The sequence below is a fragment of the Sorex araneus genome, chromosome X, assembly GCF_027595985.1.
Source record: "Sorex araneus isolate mSorAra2 chromosome X, mSorAra2.pri, whole genome shotgun sequence".
Taxonomy (NCBI): Eukaryota; Metazoa; Chordata; class Mammalia; order Eulipotyphla; family Soricidae; genus Sorex; species Sorex araneus.
The window spans coordinates 99,949,196-99,966,871 of record NC_073313.1 but is presented as its reverse complement, the minus strand read 5'-3'; the positions used below and the strand labels follow the sequence as shown (position 1 = coordinate 99,966,871).

Below are 17,676 nucleotides of genomic sequence, written 5' to 3'. Positions count from 1 at the left end.
TTTGATTCTGAATTAACACAACAATCTGAAACCCACTATGTATGAGAAAAGAATCCTTAAAACAGACAATAAATTGATATCAAGACCTGAGTTTTAGTCAAAACTCAAATTTATTGGTTTCCTTGGATGATCTGCTTAGCCTCTATTTATTACCATCTCCGGCTATAAAATAGAAATGATTTATCAGTTTAGTTCAGAGTATTGTTGTAAGAATGACCTGGAAAATCTGAAAAACAAATAAACTCCTTGAACAAAGCATAATAAAAGTACAGTTGAGTTTCAATTGTAGAGTTAGAAAGAAATCACTCGAAGGACACAATGTTTCATTGAGAACATTCTTAATTTTATTTTCTTTAATTTTATAAAATACATTTTGTAAGATAAGTTTCTAAAAGTTTATCCTTATATGTGTTAAAATTGAAATTCTATATCAGAAATGAAGGAAACACTTTCAGTTGATTAACTCTCTCCATGTGTGTATATGTGTGTATGTATGTTTGAGAGTTTTTCAGGGAAGGGTTGGTTATTTGTTATGTTATTAAACCAAAATAAAACATAAGGTGTGGATTATGTCACTTTCCTTGATCTTGATTGGTTTCTTACAGAATGTTTCCATCTCTCTCTAAGCAATTTGGAAGCTTATAATGTATACTGATGTGAAAACAAATATTAAGTGTATTTTTGTAAAAGTCTTGCATCTCCTCAAACACCATCAAAACTATTTTGGTGGGGTGTATGAAACACCTTTTAACAACAAAAGAACCAACTACAGTCATACTCATAAAATCTTTCCTTCAATAAAGACCAACTAATCTTTCATTTTTAACCCAAAGTTAGCAAGCACAGAAAGAGAAACCTGAAACTTATTTGCTATTCAGGCTTCAAATTTTCCCCATCTTATCACTTCTCTTCCTTTTGGCTGAGATAAAACTCTTCCTATCTTTCTTTTTCATGGATGCTTGCCAAATGAATAACTGGCAGCTAGTGAATGTGTTTCTGTAATCTATACCAGGAGAGAAGACCTGTCTGTTAAATTTGACTCTTTAACACATATCATTGTTTAATCAAATCATTTCCACTAGCTAAAATAACCAGCAGGCTGGTTATTCAAATTGAGATTCAAATTGACTAAATCTGTTACTGCAAAGGGCATAAACATTTATAGGTAGTCCAAATAGATCCATGGGACTAGTTAATTTTAAATGTCACTTCTTATGTCCAGTGCCCAGTTTTCACTTGTTAAAGAATCAGTGAAAAATTCTCCAGACCCTTCTGCTTCAACTGTAAACCAATAAGAAATAAACTGAAAAAATGTGAAATATGCCTCAATCTGAAACTAATCAAGATCTTCAAATCACCCACTGTGACCAAATGGATAATACCCCATGAAAAGAGCACCATTGTGAAGACATGACAGAGGCCAAGGTACACAGCTAATTAACAGGGAAAAAAGACACGAGAGTTATCTATCCTTTGTCTACCAGAGGGCAGGCTCACTTTACACCATTAGCCATTAGCAACTGCTGCTCCTTAGGCCAGTCATTTTTCAGATGAGCTAGAGTTTCTCTCTGTGCTCAGCTCCTTGGAAACCACAGGTTGTCATGGTAGCTGTTATCAAGGAGAAGAGAGTGAGAAGACACTGATGAAATCCTGTTTCTTTTCTCCAATGAGGTGTAAGGCCAAGTTCTGCCTTGTGTCTACACAGACACTACACTCCCTTATGCTATGAGTAAAATTCGCTGAGTTAAGACTTAAATTGTTCATTACCATTGGGGTCACTGCTCTCTCTCTCTATGTAAGTGAAAGATCCTTGCTTTGACCCCCTTCTCCCAGCTGCAATAGGTAGACTTGGGAACATACTCTTATTGTTTTGCTGGCATTCTTTTTTCCTTCTAAAGTGGTAATAGGGAGACAGGAGTGTGTTCTCTGTTTTGTATATCAAGGGAAATATATTTGGCCATTCTGGAAGGCAAGGGGTCCAGGCACGTCCTTCTTCTCTACCTGAGCATTTTCCTTTGCTTTGTTTCCATTAACGGAAGTGCCCGTTAAAGAGAAAAAGACACTTCCTTGTCCTCAAGAGATGCTTAAATATTAAATTAGAGCCTCCATTTCTTTGTGCCTTACAGTTGGGGAGTTACCATTTTAAAGCATTTCCCATTTCTAGCAGGAAACAGCTTTGAAGCAAAATGACTAAAAGAGGTACATAAGAGGGGAGGGTCCATGCTGAGACATTAATCACCTCAAGACTCTCCTTTCTTGTTACGATCATTGATCATTGAGTAGGAAGAGGGCCAGTCAGTGGCAAAGGCAAAGAGTTAACATGGGAGACTCAGCATTGTAGGATGTGTGGTTAGAGCCTCACTGTTAGAGAAGGGGAAAAGTCTACAGGAGATCAGAACTTGGTGCCTCTGCCCATGAGTTTAAGGACAGCAAAGTTGTAAGTGGCAGCAATCATAAAGGTGAGCTGTAGAAAGAGAAGAGAGAATATAAATGAGCAGAAAAAGGAATCTTTTTCTTCTCCAATCCTTTTGGGAATGAGAGAAGGTAGAAATCGATCATATTAAATAAGAGAACAACTTTTTCTCTTCAAAAATGCAACAAATCCTAGGCTTTGACCTTATTTTTATTTTTATTTTTTTATATTTTAATGAGGCACCATGATGTACAAAGTTGTTCATAATAGTTTTAGATATACAATGTTCCAGCACTAGTCCCACCCACCACCATCAGTGTGATGTTCCCTCCACAACTATCCTCAGATTCCTTCCTTCCCCTCAACCCAAGCCTGCCTTATTAACTGGCACTTTTTAACGGGAACTTTCTGTAACATTTCCTTCCAATGTTTCAGGCCCAGAAAACCAAATTGATAAGAATTTTCCCAGCACATGTGCTATGCCTGTCTATGACATTTAATCAGTGAAATGAACGTAATAGTGGACTCTATGGCTGGAGCTATAGTACAGTGGGTAGAGCGCTTTCCTTGCACACAGCCAATTTGGTTTCAATCCCTGGTTCCACATATGGTCCCCCAAGCTTTTCCAGCAGTGATTCTTGAGTGCAGAACCAGGAGTAAACCCTGAACACTACCAGATGTGGCCCCCAAAACAAATAAAATAATAATTATACAGACTTTGCATCATATACACAAGTCTGAGTGACCTGAAGTCACAGGATATTTGTTACAGAAACAGTTACACTTTGAAAACAATCCTCCTGTGCTTAATACATCAATTTATTTTACAAGATGAAGAACAACTTTATAAAAACCTCAGCAGTACTGACAAGGAGTTTTAAGAGCTTAATATTGCCCTTTGACTACTTACACAGTGACTCCAAATAAACCACTTTACCATTCAATGTACTGGGTTTTTAATATGAACAATGACCACATTGTTCACCACAATGACACTGGTCTACAACACCATCAACAGTAGTTGTGACAGAGAATCAAATAATAGTAATAATTCTAATAATGATAGGAGGCTTTGAAATCCTTCTAGTATTTTAAGGATAGTAACTAAATCTTTTGGAGAGTGCCCAAGATGGAATCATGTTTACAGTGTATAGAATTTTTAGCTAAAGAAATTTCATATGACTTTATATACATTTTTTGTTTTTGTTTGGTTTGGTGTATATTTTGCACTATCAGGGGTCAAACGCAGGGCCTCACACATGTGAGGCAGGTGTTCCACCACTGAACCACATTCCTGGCCCCATGTTTCGATGTAGGGACTAAATGACTGATCAGACCAGAATATGTTAGAGAATTAACTATAACCTATTACTTAGATGAACTTGCAAATATTACATGCTTCATCGATGCAAAAATATTATCATCCTAGGCCACCTTAAATATCTTACCTATTCTTTTCTCACATAACCTTTTTTTTTTGCTTTTTGGGTCACACTCGGCAATGCACAGGGGTTACTCCTGGATCATGCACTCAGGAATTACTCCTGGTGGTGTGGTGGTGCTCGGGGGACCATATAGGATGCTGGGAATCGAAGCCGGGTCAACTGCATGCAAGGCAAATGCCTTACCCGTTGTGCTATCACTCCAGTCCCTCATATAACCATTCCTGTTCAAAATTTCTGATTTTGTTTTGCCTAGTAAACCCAAGTATAAATGCATAGCTTCTACGCTTTGCTGTTTCTTCCCAGTAGCCTCTATCCAGAATTTCAAGATTATAAATGTCTCTTTCTTCCTTTCAGCATAGCTATACCCAGGCAATCCCAGGATCTTTTATTTTCCAAAATTATCCAAAGACAACTCACCAGGGAAACCAGTGTGGCTGCAGCCCCCACAAATGCAGCAATAAACAGGTGGAAGGTCATTTGGAACTGAAAGAAAATATGAAAAAGGAGAATTGTTTCTTCCTATAGCAATAACATGTTCTGCTGTAGATCATGGTGGTGACTATCTGAATTTGTTCCATGTGTTGATTCTTCCTCTCTAATTAAATTGTTGTTTCTCTGAGTGTAGTCATAACCCTCTTTCAATGTTCACCATCAGGCCCTAAAACACTCATAACAGAATTCTCAGAACATACTATTATTATCCCACATAATATACTGGTTCCTTATAATTATGTCCAGGATCCTCAAATTTTAAGTCACTATTTTACCTCCAAATACATACTTCCTACTCAGAACTTACTTTTATGCCACTACCTCATTTACATGTAATATCTATTCTCAAAAGAGAATTTTACTATTTTCAAATGTATTTTTTAAAAACTTCTCAGTGATTGAAAGTGCTTTGTAAAACTGATAGCTTCTTCTATGTACAACCCTTTTCCTTGGTATTTTAAAACTAAGATAGTAATAATTTTATTTTGGGGAATTAACCATTAAACTTTACTGAAAGCCACAAATTTCTCATTTAAGGAAGGAAGTCTTAGAACTGAAGACCATCTATGTAGCTCTGAGGAAAATAAATATTATATCATCTATGCTCACTGGTTCATAATACTCAGCCAATGTTTTGTAAAAGGTTATTTGTTAACTCACAACCCGGTAAGGAGAAACTGCAACTTTGAAAACAGAAGGCAATAAGTAGGAATTGGCATGGGTCTAACCATTACATTGTAAAGTAACCCCAAATCCCACTCACCTCAGCTGTTTTGCAGATGGACAGAAGGTTGGAGCCACACACTTTGCCAGGGAAAGCATTCCATGGGAGAACACCTAAATAAGATACACAAGTTAACTAGGGCAAGCTTCATGAAGTCGTGTGACTACATGAAGACTCTCCTTCAGAGTCATCTTACATTTTAATCATACTGGCTAAAATGCTGGGACCTAAAAATGACTGGAATCCTCTTTTCTAAATATTTACCCCAAAATATTTATTTGGAGGGGCTGGAGAGATAGCACAGCGGGTAGGGCGTTTGCCTTGCACGCGGCCGACCCGGGTTCAAATCCCAGCATCCCATATGGTCCCCTGAGCATGGCCAGGGGTAATTCCTGAGTGCAGAGCCAGGAGTAACCCCTGTGCATCGCCAGGTGTGACCCAAAAAGCAAAAAAAAAAAAAATATTTATTTGGTACTGAAAATTTGTGAGATCTTAGGCTTGTTATATATGTGCTCCTTCTAGGCTAGGAACAACAAACAACTAGAATAAAGTGAAGCTGTGAGCATCCAAGAAAACTTCCATCACTTCTATTATGTTCCCTTCCAAGAAAAAAAGATCCCTCTATTTTCAATGGATATAGATTAACAAAGTGAGATTCCAGCATTCACAATCCTAGGTTCTTTCCATATTTACTTACCACCCTCCTCTCTCTAAATGAAGAACTGAATATGTTTCTATAGGTTAAGGAAATCAAGGTTCTAATCCCTAACTCACCATACATTCTGGCATCAGCACAGAGATTGCTTATACTGGTAGAGATCTTGCTGGGGGTGGCAATAGATTGGCAGGTGGTCCAGGTGTTGAAGTAAATGTACACAGGCACAGCAGAACAGGCAAACACCAGGAGCCACACAACGGTCAGGGCATAAGTGATGCCCACAAACTAAAACAATTGACATGAGGTGATTAGATATCAGCATTAGCCTGAAGATATTAAAACACAAACTGAGAGATCCTGGAGTGGCATGTATCAGACATGAAACCAGATTCCAGGGATCTCTGTCAAATGAAATTAGTAAATAGGACCCCTTTGCCAAATGTAACTGGCAGTTTCTACTAGAGAACTGGCCCCAAATATGACAGAGGATGGGGAGAGGGAAGGCTGGAGTGAGGAGGATCCCTGGGTTAGAGAGGCTTCAGGAGATTTGGGGGAGGGGCCGATAAGGTGTAAAGAAATCAGAACAGATCTTGAAAGAAAGTAGTGCTATTTCTTGCCTAAAGCTGAGCTTAGAAATTATTCTTTATCACATTAGTTTTGGTCCCTAGTCATTGGAGAAAGCCAATAGGAGATTTAGATTCCAGATCCAAAAACCTTTCTAAGCCAACTGCTGACCACAGAAGACATCACCACACCCACACATTTCAGCCTCCAAAAGATCTTTAATTCTTGAGACTGAGACTGAAAACCAATTTAGGCCTCACTAGAAGCTTGGATAATCCTCAGAAAAAAATGAAGTACTAAATATGCAGATTCATACTTTTCCCCTCAGGGAACTTCAAGAGTGTAGAATTCCAGAATGTTGTGAATTCTGCCTCTGAGTCAATTTTTAAAATTTCTGTGATCCACCCTCTCTCACAGATCGGGTACATTCATCTCAATTCCATGAGTAGCATTTTAGGTTCTCGGGCTGTCAGATCTATTCTTTTAGTGTTATCCGATAGAAGGGATGTAAAGGCATACCACCAGATGGCTTAGAAATAGTCTGATTTACAAAGCATATCACAAAACTCATGCTTTCCATTTTGAGATCTAATTTTCTAGGGAACATTTGAAAGGCGATGGTAAGCCAGCTGAGCACCACGTTCTTCCTGATCTTCTCGTTCAGCTGTAGCCATCACTTCCTCACTCAAAAGCTAGGCCCCTAGAGGAGGACCCAGCCTTGTGTGTGGGTGAGGCCACAACTCACGCCCAATTGTCCCCCACCCCTTGTTATTGCCACAAAATCCTGAGGATGATCACCTTGTCGGGATGTCCTAGCCATTTTCCCAAACAATGACACACCCGCTCCAAAGAATGAGCTTGATGTTGGCCTCTGGAACCCCTCCCCTTCTGGCCCCCTGTTACCGTTGCACTCAGGCCCTTGCCGCAGATGGTGGTCTTGTAGTCGCCAAAGATCTGCCTGACTGCGCCGGTGGTGTAGAAACCCTCAGCCAGCAGGAGGGCCCCATAAAGGAAGAAGAAAGAGGCAGTTCCATAGATGACATACTGGAAGCCATGGATCCTGCATTAACAGAAAAACAAGAGAGACAAGAAAATCTTGTTAGTTGAGAGCCTGGTTCCTTTCCTGCACAAGTGAGGAGGACACTTAGGTGGGCACTAAACAATGTTAGGGCTCCTTCATAGGGACCACTAGACTCCCTCTACTTGGTTGCTCTTCTATATTGAAATAAGGAAGATGTAAATGTGTGGCTGAAAGCACATGCTCTTCCACCTACAGCTAGCTAGCCCTGTGACCTGAATCACTGAGACCTTTTCTCCTGGGTCTGAACCTTAGAATATTCTCCCTCAGAGGAGAAGGGATAATAAAGAGTGAAGCTAGATGCGGAGAAACAGGAGCCTAATCTAATCTAGGAAAAGGGATGGTGGTGCTTAGTAAACACTCAGGCAGACTTTAGAGCAGGGTTTCTCAAACTTTGTCTAACTGTGGCCCCATTTCAAAAGTTTTTCCCTCAATCCTACCAGTTGGCCCTCAATTTACATAATTTTCACTTGTGGTCCCCTTGAAATATCCTGGGGGTCCATACAGAACCATGTGGGTCCTGGTTGAGAAGTGCTGCTCTAGTTGTGTGTCAAACCAAGAGCAGTAGCCCCTCTTGGTCCAATCATTGTGACTCACCTGAGTTCTCTATACAAAAAGCACTTCAGAAAGTCCAATTCATGCTAGCCTTACCTAGCAGAAACTAGAACATGTGGAAGAAAGCAAGATAGATGGGATGGAGGTAAGCAATAATGACAGATATACTTTTAAAAAATTTGGGCTGGAGTAATAGCATAGCGGATAGGGCGTTTGTCTTGCACTCAGCCAACCCGGGTTTGATTCCCAGCATCCCATATGATCCCCCAAGCACCGCCAGGAGAAATTCCTGAGTGCAGAACCAGGAGTAACCCCTGAGCATCGCTGGGTGTGACCCAAAAAAGCAAAAAAAAATGATATTTCCCCTCCTCGCTTATTTAGAACTTTGGATGAGGCATGTGTGGGGTCTGTGTAACAAAGAAAACTCTAGAATCCTCTTAGTATCCACACTAATAACCTGCTAGTTACTTCAGTTCTAATCCATTGTGTCTGCAGGATGAAGATAAGGAAAAAAGAAATGGATCTGTGCAAAGAACAGGTACTTACACATTGATGAGATACTCATACTCCTGGTAGTTTTTGGAGAAATAAGTCTCAATTAGCTTTTCTGTGCCGGTGAGTGCTTCGTGTCCACAGCCACAGAACAGTGCCACCCCAAAGAAACACAATCCAGTGGCCACCAGGGAAGCAAAGGGGGCCCCTACCAGACATCTTGCACAGCATTCTAACAAGCCTGAGGAAAAAGGAGGGGAAGTATTCAGGAATGTATAATAAATTGGTAGCTTTTTCCATTCATATCTCTCCATGCAAGTACAAAGACCAAAAGTAGGGGGGCATAGAGCTTTAAGTTGTTGTAATGTGAGAGTGACACAAAGAAAAATCAAGGATTGGAGTTTGATCCCCCAAACCACCTGGTCCCCTGAACACTGCCAAAAGCAAGCTCAAATGAAGTCGGAAGTGATTCTTGAGCATCACTGAGTGTTACCTAAAGAATAAAAGAAAAACAGGTGCTTTGTTCCATTTTAAAAAATAAATCCTTATCTTTCATTCCCAGAATTCATTTTTAATAATCAGCAATTCAATAGCAAACTAGAGAGATTATGCAATTGATCTCTTCTTCCATGTCATTCTGATTAGTTTTCATCACTCATCAACTATTTATGGAGGTACTCACTATGTACCCATCATTGTGCTAGGTGTTTTGTGGGCTATGAAAACATGACATACATAAGCTTTGCCATATGGTAGTCTTTAATTTATTGAGAACAATGAACTAAGTACAGGAAATATTTTCAATAATTCCAAACAGCCAAATAAGTGAGAAAGAGAGAAAGAACTTAGAGTTCCAGAAAAGTATGAGTGTAGGTCAGAGATTCTGGCATTATTATACAGGGCCCAGAAAAGTATTCTGGTGGGGTAAACTTTGGAAATTGCATGTTCCTGGATATTTCTAGATATTATGTATATTTGTTACACAGAATGCTTGATTCATCTTAGTCTAAATATGTGGGGAACAGTCTAAAGGGAAGGAGGAAACTGGTAGAGGACACAAGATGGCAATTGGAAGATTACTATTATTATTCAAGCTAACAAAAATGCAGGCTTAATGATTTGGGGACACTTTACAAGGCTGATTTGTTCACTTATACTGAAGCTTGGCCAATGTCCCCACCCCAACCACAGTCCTAAATTGAGTTTCTGTCCAAACACAAAGAGACTTTATACAAAGTGAGCAAACATCTTTCTGGTGTGACTAAAACAAGCCAGGGCTTCTGAACACAGGTGTCCGAACATGCTAAAAGTCCCTGATAAGCCCACACCTGGTACCCCAGGACCCATCCCAGTGTTACTGAAAAACGGGAAAGGAATATAATAACTCACAGGCTATGTAAGCAGTTGTATCCCAAGTGTCAGTACCACACTCTAGATCCTCACATGAAGTGAAACTTAATAAATGTCATCTAGATAGATGATTGATTAGGTGGGAAAGGCTCTCTGTAGCCACTTGACCAGATCCCCAAAAAGTGGAAGCAATGAAATTATTAAGCTCCTCAGAAAATATTTCCGTCCCCTCCCTCCTTCTCTCCCTCCCTCCCTTTCCTCCCTCCCTCCTTTTCCTTCCCCCTCCCTCCCCCTCCCTCCTTCCCTCCCCCTCCCTCCCCCTTCCTCCCTTCCTTCTTCCTTCCTTCCTCCCAACCTTCCTTTTTCCCTCCTTCCCTCCCCCTCCCTCCCCCCTCCCTTCCTCCTTCCTTCCTTCCTCCCAACCTTCCTTTCTCCCTCCCTCCCTCCCCCTCCCTCCCTTCCTCCTTCCTTCCTTCCTCCCAAACTTCCTTTCTGCCTTCCTTCCTTCCTTCCTTCCTTCCTTCCTTCCTTCCTTCCTTCCTTCCTTCCTTCCTTCCTTCCTTCCTTCCTTCCTTCCTTCCTTCCTGTCTTGCTATGTGTATGGTTGTGTATGTTTACACTATTTGATTATATTTATATATCATATAGAATATGCATGTATCTATAACTAAACATGCAAACAATCAGCACAAATCTGTTGAGGAACTGCTATTTTGACTAAACATATTGTGAATCCCAGTAGAAAAAAATGAATTGTATTAAAATTTTTATTTGGATTTTTATTCCAAGTTTATTCATTTGTCTACAGCAGGCACCATGGAATAGGGGAGTACTTTGCTGGATCCTCTTAAATCTAGTAGAGGTTCTTTTCATCCCTGAGCTAAACTGTAGATTGAACACGTTAAATTTTATGGCTGAATTGCATCAAAGTGAACATATTTTGAATGGCCAAATTATTTCTATTGTGGAAAAATCAGGTGGCATTTACCTCTGTTTTCAGAGCACAAAATAAATAAGTTATTTTAAATCAGCAACCCCCAAATGGCAGCCCTTCCTTGGTCCTCAGATGCTTTTAATTTTGGTTTTTGGGTGACACCTGACTGTGCTCAGGCCTCACTCCTGCCTTTGAGTTCATGGATCACTCAGGGAATCATATGTGGTGCCAGAGGTCGAAATCGAGTTAGGCTTTTGCAAGGCAAGTGCTCTACCTGCTGTGTCCTATCATTCCAACCAAAAGAATCTTGTATGCCTCTGCAGAAGAGAGGTCCAGAGCCTCAAGACAAATGAAATATATAAAATTTACAACACAAATTTCTTTCGTTATCTGGAAATGGATGTACTGCTGCTTAAAACTGCCGTTGTAACTGTAGATAGTTTACGCAGCATGAAATGTGCAAGAGTACTTGATAAGAGTGTCTTATCAAGGACCAGAGAAATAGTGCAGAGATTAAGGTACTGCCTTCTGTGTGGTTGACAACACACCGTCCCCTGAGCACATGTGGGAGCAACCCCAAGCAAAGATCAGGGAGCGCCCCTGAAACTCCACTGGGTGTGGCCCACCCCCCTTACCACACATACACACATATACACACACACATTGTGCCTCATCAGAGCTGGCCTACGGCGCATGCATATGATAGCATGTGTGCTTTTATGAGTTTATGCCTGTGTGCATGCAGATGTGTACATGTCTGCACGTATACACTAGAAAGAGAAACACAGCAGCTGAAATGCTTGTTCTCAGAAAACATTCCAAAATGTAGGTTCCATCTTTTACAACAGATTAAAATGCTAAATGAATCCCGTGAATCAAAAAATGGAGTTCGGAAATAAACAGTGCTGCCATTTTCTCTGTCTATCCAACTCCTCCCCACTCCCAAACTCTTACTCTTGTTGTAAAAAAGATCTCTGAAGCTTGAGATGGGGGAGGAAAAGGTCAGTGACCCCGCTGTTCCATCTCTCCATATCACAGGGTCAGGGCTTGGACAGAGCCCTCCATAGCTCCCTGGGACAAAGAAGCCTTGTTTTCCCCCTGAGATTTCAGGAGCCTCATTAGTATTCTGCAGGAGTTCACAGGCCTGGGGGTGTGGAGGGGGTCAGACCCATGGAACAATGGAACAACTGTTTGTTTAGTCCAGAGTAAGGAGAGCCATCTATTTTTGCAAGTGACTGTCCTTGGCCAACTCACACACCCCAGTCTTTTCACTCTGAGAGGGGCTAAATGATGGTGCAGGTGTGAACAGAGATGGAGGAACTAGGACTCTTGCTAATCAAACAGAGAATTCCTTTTTCTATTTTATTAGCACTCAAGACAAGAGACAAGAAGGATATAGACAATCTCTAATGTTAAACTACAAATATGGGATAAATATACATAAATCGTAACATTACCGGGCTACAAATAGTTCATCAATATCAATACAAGTATCAGATATCTACCTCTTTACAATAAAAAGTGAGGTGTTTGGGGCTGGAGCAATAGCACAGCGGGTAAGGCATTTGCCTTCCACACAGCCAACCCGGGTTCGATTCCCAGCATCCCATACCTCAGCATCCCTTAGCATTCCCAGCATCCCTGAGCACTGCCAGGAGTAATTCCTGAGTGCAGAGCCAGGAGTAACCCCTGTGCATCGCCAGGTGTGACCCAAAAAGCAAAAAAAAAAAAGTGAGGTGTTTGTTCTGGATGTATTTATGTTAAGCAGAAATGAGTAATTTGTCCGTGCCAAAACACAACAACAATTTTTGGATTGCAACTGGGAAAAACTAAGAACATGCAAGAAAATTGCTCTTCATAAAAGTAGCTGATAAAGCATTTTCAGAAAGGTTTCTTAAGTTCAATTTCATTTTTCACAGCCCAAGAAGTGTTCTTAGAAATGTGCGATGAGTAGCGTAAAGCCACATGCCCTCCATTTTCTTTATCGTTGATCACTTTATGATCAACAGGGTTTTAGTTGATTCAGGAAGCTGTGAAAGATTCTGGAGAAGTTCCTTGGCTCTCCCAAGATATAGTCTCACATTTCCCAACCAACCAAGTATAGGCATAAAATGATAGAATTTGCATAGAATTACTAAATCGCAATATTACCCACAACAACTCAATTGAACTAAATCACCTGGCTATATAATAAAAGGTAAAAGAAAATAATGGCCCTCCCTAGTGTTTTCCATTTATTTTTATTTATTATGTTAAGTTTGTAAATTATTACAATAACAGTAACTTAAACCCTATGTCAAATAAAAGGGTTCAGTCCCTTTTATTAAAAAATAGGTTCAGTTCCTTCTATCCAAGACCTTTCGGTATTGTCATGGAAAACAATCTCATGTTTTTGATTCAAAGATCAAAGCTACCAATAAGATAGTGTTGAAATACATGATCTAGATTTATCTGAAATCTCCTAAAACTAGTGTGATCTATCACTGAAAAAACTTCAAACTGTTCTTACTACTGCTCTTCAGAAGAGTCTAACAAAGATCAACAAGAACACTGCAATGCTTATCCAGATCCTTGTCCATCCAAGGACTATGTTGATACTGATACTTACTGTCTCTTTAAGCAGGAGCCAAGAGCTCCCTAGCCCTCCTTTCCCATGCCCTGAGCATGCCTCAAGGACCAGTTACATGATGAAAATTCACTGAGAATCTGGAAGCTCATCAAAGAGAGAAAAGGAAAGGCTTTCACCATGGAACGGGATGGCAGAAAAAGACCAATTGTGCCTTGTACAATTCCCTGCCTGTCCCTTAAATCCAAATGACAAAAGGAGAGATAGAAGAACCCTATACAATAAAGCTAAATAACAGGCAGGCTCATTGAGTGAAAAAAAATGGCCTCATCTCCCTAAATATCTAATCTGCACTAGTCTTACCCTCCTCCCAGAACCCACCCATTAACCTCACTCCATGAACAGAGGCCTCCTTGATCAGGGCCTACAGCAGTTGACAGGGCCAAGACACTACAGCAGCCGTGACTGGTACTGGGGATGGATGGAGATTGGTGGGTTGGGCTTAGGAGTAAAACAACAGTCATCAGGAGGTGCCAGATACAAAGACATTTGCTTCTAGCCTTACCCTTGTCAGACAAAGATAATCTTGTCTTTTCTACATGAAATCAGCATTTATACCACAATTTAGTGCTGGACGGCACCCTACTACCACTGGAGAGTGGGACTCATCCTACCAGACAGTAATCAGTGGACAGAGTTAAATAATAAGGAATCTAATCCTCTTCTTTAGATAGGTATTATTATTACCTTGACAACGGCAGCTGGACCACATTGCTTACAATATTCCCCACTTCCGCAAAGTGCACGCACAAACTTAGGAGCGTGCACACACACAGAGATGCGTGTGCATGTATGCATGTGTCAATTCCCAAACACTGGGGCAATGGAATAGAATTTGAAGTCTGATTGTTAAACTCTCTATCCCTAACACACTGTTTTTGCCTTGCCCATTTACCAGGGTTTTAGAAAAGTATCTGGTACTAAGCTAAGCTAAGGGATAAGTTTCCATACTTATTCCTTAGGTCAGTTTAGCTTCAAATTTCTCTTTTCTCCTTGTTTGCAATGTAAAATTTATCCCAGAAACAGTGTTCTCTTCCTTGGCATGTTACTGCTTCTTTTCCAAAGCTCTGTTCAATGAGAGTTCTGAGGCCAGTGCAGAGCAGAGAGATCATTCTTGGAATCAACTTTTAATAGCCAGGGAAGAATTAATCAATATTATCATGTTTTTTATATGTAAGTTTGGCACTCCGCAGGGCCTCAGCGTAGGAAAGGAATGGAAAAGTTGTATGGATTTACTTGCTATAGCTGATGTGACTCTTCCTGATCACATCATTGCCCTCAGAGGATTTTATCTAGACCTGGAGGTCTCTGGGCAAGGAGGGAATTTATACTGTTGTTTTTATTATTTCAGGACCAGAAAGTATACCCTGCAGATGACTTTCAAGGCTTAAAGATAATACACAAGAAGGCAACAAGGGAAAAAGATGTTACTTTTGGGGTTCTGCATTAATGGGTTTGTAGACTATGTCCCTCTCTATTCCATCTCCCCTTGGGTCTTGTTTCTATATGAATAGCTTTGAGAAAGTAGTTCCTGCTGTCAGGTTGTTAAACAAAAACCTGCAAAGCTAGGGTCAATGGAGAGTCCTTGAAGCCAAGCAGACCTTTCCATCCATCTTCCTGGTTTGTCAAGAGTTCCTCTGGCTCTACAGTGTTAAGGTAAGTAATAGGCTGGATAAGACTGATCCTGATCATTTTAGTTGGTATCTCTGGGACAAAAAGTGAATGAGCTGACTTGGAACTGATTACTTTCTAGGTCCTGAGATACCTATAGCATTCTTGCCATCGTGGTGACATTCAGTTATTCCTCTTGCATTTTGTAAAAAGAAAAATGGACCCCAACTCTGTCTCCACACCTTTTTTTTGCCTGAGCTAAATCTACTTAGTCTGAGCCAGACAAAACTCTGCACTCCGCAAATAGCCACCTTCGGAGGAAAACATCAGAGTCTGGTTACCAAGGTAACAGCCATTATTCTCAAACAACAGGCTTACAGGAGCCAGTGTTTTGCTGTTCGATAATGTCATTGTGCTTCTGAGCAGAGAATAATCAGTTACTGCTCTTTGGCTCTTTTCTGGCTCCATTGTTATCCCAAAGATTCACTTGGAACATCTCCTCCCAAGTCAAGATAAGGATTAATTAGCTATTATTTCCTACATAATTTTTTGTGCGGATACTACTGAATTCAATGTTTTTCTTCTTTTTCAATCTTTGGTAATTCTATATGATTGAGATAGTTAGTATCCTATTCCTGGAGGTGATTTAGCAAAAGCTGTAGGAGTGTTTAATTATCTATTGTATAAGAGAATCACTATGCTTTGAGAATAGGTTTCAAAAGTTTTTTACAATCCCAGATTTTGTGATGTAGTTTGGATACTACAATTTTAAACAGCAACACACTCCAAAAGTTCAATTTCTTATTAGAAACTGCCTATCATTTGCAAAGCATTTGTGATACTATAAACTGAATAACCGAAAAGGCAATAACTACTCCATCATGTGCACTGGTCCAAATATCACCCACTCCCAGGATCTGGAATCCAGTATCCGACTTCAACTATGCCCTTATCTGTGGCAATCTCCCTTGAAGAAAACTACCCTGGCTCCATAATAAAAAAGCACCCTGTTGTCATCGTTTTTTCTCCTGTGTTTTCCACCAGACTTTTGTCCCCTATAGGAATAGTATTCAGCTTCCTCTGTTTCCTCTCCCCTGTTTTTAAATCACAATATACTAAGACAACTTGCTGTGATTTTAGGTAGGGTACCTGGTGTCACTTAAGGTGTAACTGAGTTACTTCAACCAATAATTCTCACCTGGTCTGACCCAAACACAGAAAGTCAACACACCACTAAAAAAACGTTAGCCTGCCATGCGTTGTTACATAATAATCAGTATTATCATGATTTATAAGTGATATGATATAGAACTTGCCCATTTCCAAAGGACCTGCACATAACTATTACTTGATTCTTACAACCCTAAAAGTACACAAAGCAGTTATTGTTAGTCTCACTTTTCAGACTATGAAGTTAAGATTCACAGTCATAAGTCAAGGGCATGAAGTTCCTAAATCTAGAATTCAAACCTAACTCTGAAGACTAAATCCAGTGCTCTGAATTATCCTACCTGAATACAAATTTCAAATATCTCTCAATGTTTTGGGAGAAAACAACCTAAAGGTTTACACATATTCAGTGTAATTGAAAACCTATGTCCATGGATGTTGTTGGCATATTCTGGATATTATACTTCATGGTTAATGTACAGATCAATTCATTTTCATTTCATATGATGCATTCAAGCCTTATTTTGCTTTAACAAATATGAATGAAGTCTACATGTCTCTGTGAGATCCTGTAAAGGTGAAGATCCTTATGCTTCTACATCCTTTCCTCTGGATACACATCAGCAGAGACTAGAACTTTGTAGTATCTTTCTTTCATCATGGAACCTGGAAAATCCCTGGAACTCAAGTAAGTAAGCAAAAGATCTAAGGTCCTAATAACCTTTTTGCCTTGTATGGTATTTAGAATTTAAGCCATGCCCTCAGGAAGGCAAAGTCTCTAATATCCCCTAGATATGGTTTACACACACATATACACATGTGTTCAAGAGTGCAAAACACAGACATGCAAATACAAAGACAAACACTTGCACAAATCTGTTCCCCAGGCTAAACCCATTAAAGTTTTTTTTCTCATTTTCTAACACTGAAATTGACTCCCTCATTCATGTCCAAATCTATGTCCACCTTGCCCAATTACCCAATTTCCTACTGATGCAAAACATGGTCCAAATGTATCAAACACGCAGTCATTTTTGCAGTACTCTGTCACTTACAGCAGAACCAGGAATGTCAGATGACCTGGCCATTAGTGGGCATGGGAACCAGGAAAAAGCAGAAAGTAGAGAGAAGAAAGCGGGTAGGAGGACACATGGCCGTACGCAACCTGCTGGGCACTCTCACCAAGGTCTGTGGGACTCCATGTGCTGCTGGAATTCTTTGGCAATAAAACGTTATTTTCAGTACACCAGAGAAGGAGTTAATATACTTGACCACTAAAGAATTAAAAAGAAAATAAGTTCCAAATACAACCCTTTATAACATTGGAGACACCAGATCCCAAAGTTGGAAATGCTCTTATAAATTACAGTGCTTGGTAGAATATTCCATGCTTAAGTTTTTGAAACTCACCCATGTCTTTGGGACTCTGATTCCAATTGTAGTCGGCTGGCTAGTCTGCTTTGCGGCTGGCTTGGTTCAGCTGGAAGGATCCTGGTCTCTCCAGTTCCTTTACTTTTTCTCTCTGAGTATCTTTGTCCTCTTCTCCTGTAATGAAAAGGGCTTT

The 17,676-nt window shown here is 40.1% G+C and overlaps 1 protein-coding gene across 2 annotated transcripts; it reads right to left on the bottom strand.

The window, feature by feature from the left end:
* Positions 1–321: 321 nt before the first annotated feature.
* On the bottom strand, positions 322–17,676 carry PLP1 (proteolipid protein 1). 2 transcript variants are annotated; one of them, XM_004606323.2, is made up of 7 exons: positions 17,523–17,676; positions 8,476–8,662; positions 7,095–7,356; positions 5,849–6,017; positions 5,114–5,187; positions 4,276–4,341; positions 322–2,464 (listed from the first exon to the last, which is right to left on the bottom strand). In XM_004606323.2, exons 1-7 carry the CDS (start codon positions 17,524–17,526, stop codon positions 2,393–2,395), a joined length of 834 nt encoding a protein of 277 aa, XP_004606380.1. In that variant the 5' UTR covers positions 17,527–17,676; the 3' UTR covers positions 322–2,392. The 2 variants fall into 2 exon arrangements, with proteins under 2 accessions (XP_004606380.1, XP_054976833.1); XM_055120858.1 differs by having other exon boundaries at positions 7,200–7,356; positions 17,523–17,657.